Consider the following 7,000-nt stretch of genomic DNA (forward strand, 5'->3'; position numbering starts at 1 on the left):
GGGGTCTCACCAGAGCAGAGCAGAGGGGCAGAATCACCTCCCTCAACTTGCTGGCCACGCTGCTTTGGATGCAGCCCGGGATATGATTGGCCTTTTGGCCTGCAAGCGCACATTGCTGGCTCATGTCCAGCTTTTCATCCACCAGTACCCCAAGTCCTTCTCGGTAGGGCTGCTCTCAAACCCTTCATCCCCCACCCTGTATTGATACTGGGGGTTGCCCCGACCCAGGTGCAGTACCTTGCACTTGGCCTTGTTAAACCTCATGAGGTTCAAGAGGAGGCATACTTCTTACATCTGGTAGAAGCAGTAGAGTATATCCTATGGAAAACAGTATCTCTTAACCGTTTGGAATATTGGACTCTGATTTTCTTTGAAACTTAGAAAATAAAAATAGGAAATATAAAGTCCTATTATGTTGCCTCTGAATTTAGAATAAGAATATCCCTGGCTGTTTTCCCATGCTACTGTGAAACTTACATAATTATGTGTGTCCGTTACCTTTGATGTTGTAATTTCTTCTAATAATTGTTATTACTGTAGGAGAAGCTCTGGTGATCAGTCTACAAATCTATACCTGGCCATAAAAGTGATGTCTGCTATTTTTTTGTGTACGTGTTTAAATTCAAGTAAAAATTACACGAGTTCTACTGCTAACTTAACTGAATGTCTGCGTGACAGATGTTTATTGAAAGTCTTAAATAACATATAAACAGTGCCCTCAATGTTAATTTTTTGGTTTGCAAAAGTAGCTTGTTGGATTTGATGGATTTTTTTTTTTTTAGAAATTAATCCAGCAAAAAAATTTCAGTGTAACTCTAGTCACAAACCCATACAGCAGAATCACTAATTTCTCTATCACTGTGACTGGCTTGTTTGAACAGCCTAGATATACTAATCACAATTTAAAATCTTCTAAAAATTTTGACTTGGTTTATTGCTGTCTACTTTTTTTTTTTTTAAACTTCAGCTGGTATGATATTCTGAAGAAAAATCTTCCTCTTTTAAACATACATAATGTTTTGGCTGAATCTTAAGATACTAGTTTTTCACACTAGTTCTTTTTGCAATTTACAATCTTATTTTTTCTTCCTGTATTCAGTTTCTCATTTGTTTAATGGACACTGAGAAAATGCAATCTTTTCACTTGGGAAAACACAATTCAAAAAAATTAACTGAGTTGACAGAGTTCCAAAGAACATATGTGCCAAGTTATGTAGTGATCTATTCAGCTATTAAGGGCAAACATAGTATATTATAATGAGAAAAATAATTTTAAGTACTTCTGAAATATGCATATAATCAATAGCCAAAACACAAATTACCATTCATCAATGCAGCTAGCACTACAATATTAGACAGCATTTATGGAATAAAGTGTCAACACACAGAAGTTAGTAAATTTTACTCACGTGGAACTGCAACACCATAATCCTGTGGGTTCTCTGACACAACCTTCTGCTTGAGCTCACTTAATTTGGCCCCCAAACAACCTAATAAAATAGAACTGACTGACAGATTTCTGTGTGGAATGAAATACTGCAAAGAGAATAAATAATATAAATTTCACACAAATAATAAGATACAGGAGCGTGCTTGAAGAAACCTGTACATGAGAGACCTCATGACCTGCCACATTCTGCTTTGAAGAATATCATCAGGAACAAACTGAATCCTTGAACAGCTGTTGGACAAACATTTGTCAGGCACTAAGTCAGAAAATCTGTAATCTTAGCAGCCAGTTTTATGAGATACCCTTGATTTCTATGACATCCTCGGAAACTGGCTTAACACAAAGCTGTTAAGCACACTGAATTAAAATTGCTGCAAAATTTTGTTAGATAATTCTAACATCTACCTTTTCATCAATTGTTCTGACAGCATATGTATGCACATGTTTGAGTGAGAACCAATGGAAAGTGAATCAGAAAAATGAGAAATGGTCCTGCATCATTATTTTTAGAAGGATTTGGCGAGTTTGGATGTTTTGGGGGGTTTGTTTGTTTTTTTTTAAATGTTATTTAAAAGAAGAGAACAACTTCTGACCAAAACCAGAAAAACCTTTAAAAAAACCCACCAGAACCACAAAAACCAAAACTCAACACCTAAAGAAAGTCTCTTGGAGTGCAGGTGATAAGGAAAGAGGGAGATACACAATTAGTTCAAAATTTTTCACGTATCTTACCAATCAAAACCACCAGCCTCTGCTGTTCACCAGGCTGCTGCTGATATTTTGTGACTTCTTCGTATGTTAGGAACTCTACTGCATCTGCCTGCTCTGCTTGCTTTCCTTCATTCAGATTGTTCTCCTCTTTACGACTTAATCTAAAGCTCCTGCGTAAGCCAGCTGTAGAGGAAAACAAAAGATATATTAAATCATGTCTCCACTTATCTAAATTTTCAAGCTTGTTCAGCTAGAAATTACTCTGCCTTTGAATACGAGTTACTCTCACAATTTTTTTTTTAATAATCAAATCAGTGCACATATGCTGATCTTATAGATGAAAAATTTGCATATCAGGTAGAAAACCAAGCACCCAATCTATAATAAAACCCCCTTCATATCACATTGAGTTGCCAAGTGTTGGCTATGCCAAAGTCCAATTATGCCTCTGCACAAAGATAATCTAGTTTATGAATGTATGGGAAATTAAGTCTAATATAAATAAGCTAGTTTTTCTTTTTTAATGTGGGGGTGCTTTGGGTTTGTTTTTTTTTTTGCGGGGGGGGGGGGGGGGGGGGTGTTAGGGAAGAGGAAAGGGATTTTGGTTTCTCACCTATGTACTGTCCGTTGAAATATCCTTCACAGTCACAGTCTTCTGTAAATTAAAAAGCGGGGGGGAGGGTGAATAAGGGCACAGGGGAGAGGAGAGTGAGAGGGGAGGAGGGAGACATCTTAAACAGTGCCTGTGATATGAGTCTGGCTCATTGGTGAGAGAAGGAGAAGTTTTATATCCTGCATTATATGCACACACTTTTCTAACACAATGATACAAAAAATTATTTGCCTTGGCTAGTGGTTTATATTTTAAGAAATCCTTGATGTCAATATTGCACAAGAGAATTTTACATGTTGGTATTTATGGTTCCCAGAATTTATGCTCTTCAGCATTCATTACATTTGATCAGTGCTGTTGCTAAAAGTGTAATATCCAGACCTAAGTAAAAAAGAAGACTCTGCAAATACAGAGCTCTTTTTTTAATGTATGACTTTATAAATGGGTATGATTGTGTAAGAATATTGCCTCTTCTGACATTTCAATATCATTTGGGCTTGAAAAAAGGGAATCGGAGATGACTGAAATATGAGCTCTAAACACCTTCATTTTGACAAGTTAATTCTTTATTAAAAAGGTAAAGATTTGATGCTTTTGTCATATGCATGTATGTAAAATAATATACAAATCTATGTTAAAAAAAGCCAACCTACCCCTCCTCAAACTACGACCACCCCCAAGGCCCCTAAAAGTATGCAAAATAAAACCATGATACTTAGCTGCAAAACACTATACTGCAATCCTAAGATAAATACCGAGTTCTATTTCCTGAAAGAGTGCTACCTGGCTTGTTAAAATTTAGGCAGCTGTGCCCTGCAATATCCACAGACCTCTACTCATTTTAAGAAGAACGTGTATGGTTCTGGGACAAGCCCAACCATAGGCAAAAATATATGCAGCTTAAACCTTTAACAAAATGCGCCAATCCAGAGAAAGAGCTTTGTTTTTTAATGAATAGTTGCATGCAGGTATGTAATCAAGCAATGCCAATGCATACTCATAAAACATTATGCCTACATTAACAGAAGATACTAGTAGCAATATATGCTATCCATAGCTAAGATCAGAGCTATTTCCTGTTGTTGATGACCTAAATCATCAATCCAAATTAAATTAATTTAAATAATGACTCAGGAAGAAACTGCTGTAGGAACAAGCTATATCTACTATTCCCTTGGCTTGGGGGCTTAGCAAGTATTTTAGAAAATGCATTGGTTGTTTATATTCAGACAGAAAATGAGTGAGGAGAGTACCTACCTTTATCAGAAGACTGATCATCTGTAGTTAGCATGAAAGGCAGAGTTGGTATGATATTAAAAGACTGGCAAATGATTGAGTAAAATTAGAGGGAATGGAAAGGAAGGTTCTTCTGGTCTGATTTGCTTAACAGGCTTTTCTATCTTAAAAAAAAAAATAATGCAGTAATGTACCCTTATCAACTGATTAAAGACTTTTTTGCTAAAATTTAGTATTATAACCAGTTATCAGCTTAACTGTCTCGAGAACGTCTGACAAAAAGCCTAAGTAGCAATCCTTATTACATGCCTCCTAACATTGAATGTAATGGAAACTAGTTTGGAAAAGCTTCATTTAAATCAGTAATGCTATTTTATAATTTGGTTGAGCATCTTCCGTCCTCTTTGTAGCATAAGAATACCTGTATCTCCGTAAAAATACCTGTACCTCTTCATGAGATGTGCCATGCACCACAGGTCAGAAGTTCACTTATATCACTGAAGATGGACAATTTCCAGATTCCTAGTCTACATGAGGGTGGCACTCCTAGCACAATGGCTGGCTTCACACAGTCACAGGGCTGCCTCACACATCAGTAATAGCTGTGCTGAAGTACCCAAGAGCAACAGGAACATTATATTCTGGGATAATACAGAATGTCTTCTGCCTTTCATCACTTGACTAGCAACTTCATCACAAGTAGTAGTTTTTGTGGGTTTTTTTTCACTGACAGAGGCTTCAGAGCTGTAACGAAGAATCACTTTAAAGTCTACTTAAGACCAGCTCTGTAACGCTAAGCCTGAAATGCAGATGGTATTGCCAGCTCCAGTGATTTTTATCCTCCTTAAAGCTACAGTTTATTTTCATATAAGCTTAGAGTCATTTCATGCACCTATGTAAAAATTTCAAGAAACGTGCATTGGGTTACTTTTGCAGCTTTCAAGTTTCAAACCGTAGAAAAAATGTGAACACTAGCAAATTTTAAAGCTGCTAAACAATGTGTAAGGCCTCATGTTCTTGACAGTAGAGAGGGACAACCATGTTTTTTGAAAACAATAGGCACTAGCAACACTGGATAAAGCTCAAACCCAAATCCTCTTACGTGGCAGCTTGTATCCATGCAAATCAATCAATGACAGATTACACAACATATTCAAACACATCATTACTGAAAAATACTGAGAAGTTGGTTTCAACTAAGACATCACTGAAGGAACAGAACAGACTTACATAATGGTTTCTTCACAGTTCTGGGATTCTGCAGAGTGCCTATTGTTCTTCTGTAAGTCAATCGTCTAAATAGAAAATAATTATATTTTAGCCATGTAAGCTCAGAATTATAAAGAATTTATAGCATGTTACACATATAGCACTGAAAATAAAGAATGAAATTGTGCTTCTCCTTGAAAAATATAAGATGTCTCTGATTCAACGTTTTAAAAGACTTGTTCTTTAAAACTATGAGGGTCCCAGATTGCTACCGATAAGCGACTGAGAGAGAAGATTCTAAAACATTTTAGGCTTGCATACACCAGAGCACAGAAATCAATAGCACGTTACTTTTATCAATGTAATTTTTTTCTATTTCCTTTTCCCCACGCAATCTTTTTTGAAAAATTAAGAAAACAACAACTATTCTATTCTACTGTAATTCTGCTGAGAATCCAACTTCTATTTGCTATTTTTACAAAGGATGCGCAAAATTCCTGTCTGCCACAATCCTAAAACTACCAACCTCAAAGAGAACTCAAAAGTAGATGACCTTTGTCCAAAATGATCACTACAGCTATGCATACTCAGAAATTATCCATTGCCTTCCAGATCAGTTTGGAGTTTTCCATTATTTACTAGTAAACAAACCAAGTTACCCAGCTTGTGTGAAAATGTAAGAACAGAGTATCAAGTAAAAATTTTCTGATGTGTTAAAATCGTGAACCAGAGCTCAACTCCTAATCTCCCAGTCTTGAATTTGCTCAAAACACCCCCCACGCCAAAAACCCAACACCAAAAAAAACCCCCCAACAACCCAGCACAAAAATCCAACTCCCAAGAACCCCTCGCTGTTGGCAAAGGAAACCACATTTTTTTCCCAAGTGTTTTTTTTGCAACAGACCAACATTCATAACAGACTAAAGAAGGTGCTCAGGCATTTACGCAGTCTCTCGGGGGAAACAGACACTGAAGCAATTTCTATATTCTTGCATACATTGAAATGTAGTTTACAACATCTGAAAAAAAAAAGGACTGCAGTGCAGCCGCATCTGTTGACATACATGCATGCACAGGAAGAAGGACACAGCTGTTCAGGAAGAATTTGCCTAGTATTTCAAAGGAGCATTCATATAGTGGAGCGAAGTCCTCTATTAGAAACCTTATGCAAATCTTGAAGGCCAGCAATAGAATCAGACCCGTTTAATTCTTAGATACCCCACCTTTGTAACACCTACAATCCAAAGAAGACACATCCAGTAATTCGAAGTAAGAATCACACGAGACCAGTGGCCTAAAACAGATTCCTTCTTAAATATGACTTCTGTACTGTAAATACAAGACTTGAGGGATATTTTTGCTTTAGAAGATACACATATCTTGCTGTAAAAACAGAGAAACTTCAAGCTCTAGAAGGTATCCGGGTCCCAGCTAAATACTCTCTTAGGAGCCAGAAGATCAGATACGCTTTTTGACTACGACTACATGCATAAATTCAAAATTGTTACAATAAATCAGCATTTCCTCTTATACTATGGAAGTACAAGTCTGTGAAATACAGTGTCTCCATAAGCCAAGAGGGTCAAGAGACTGATATTCCACATTTCATTTCATTTCATACATGTTTGTTTAGCGAGTGCTTCTGTCCTCATGCTAAAAAGTGTAAGTCAATGGCAAACTAGCCAAGGAAAGCTAGGAAGTTTATTATATAATTGGAGAAGATGGAGCTTTTTAGCACTTTATATTACTCTCTCTATATATATTTTTAATATATATATAAA

The 7,000-nt window shown here is 36.6% G+C and overlaps 1 protein-coding gene across 2 annotated transcripts in view; it reads right to left on the minus strand.

Moving 5' to 3' along the window:
* The window catches only part of MPP3 (membrane palmitoylated protein 3), a 22,810-nt gene that overhangs the window by 5,374 nt on the left and 10,436 nt on the right, over window positions 1-7,000 (minus strand). For both annotated transcript variants that reach the window (XM_019473156.1, XM_009283047.1), the window contains exons 10-14: window positions 5,241-5,305; window positions 4,032-4,052; window positions 2,775-2,816; window positions 2,183-2,344; window positions 1,410-1,490 (exon numbers count right to left, since the gene is read on the minus strand). In XM_019473156.1, coding sequence (XP_019328701.1) covers window positions 1,410-1,490; window positions 2,183-2,344; window positions 2,775-2,816; window positions 4,032-4,052; window positions 5,241-5,305 — 371 coding nt within the window. The remainder of the gene's footprint in view (window positions 1-1,409; window positions 1,491-2,182; window positions 2,345-2,774; window positions 2,817-4,031; window positions 4,053-5,240; window positions 5,306-7,000) is intronic.

Source organism: Aptenodytes forsteri, unplaced genomic scaffold (genome assembly GCF_000699145.1).
Source record: "Aptenodytes forsteri isolate BGI_AS27 unplaced genomic scaffold, ASM69914v1 Scaffold492, whole genome shotgun sequence".
Classification (NCBI taxonomy): Eukaryota; Metazoa; Chordata; class Aves; order Sphenisciformes; family Spheniscidae; genus Aptenodytes; species Aptenodytes forsteri.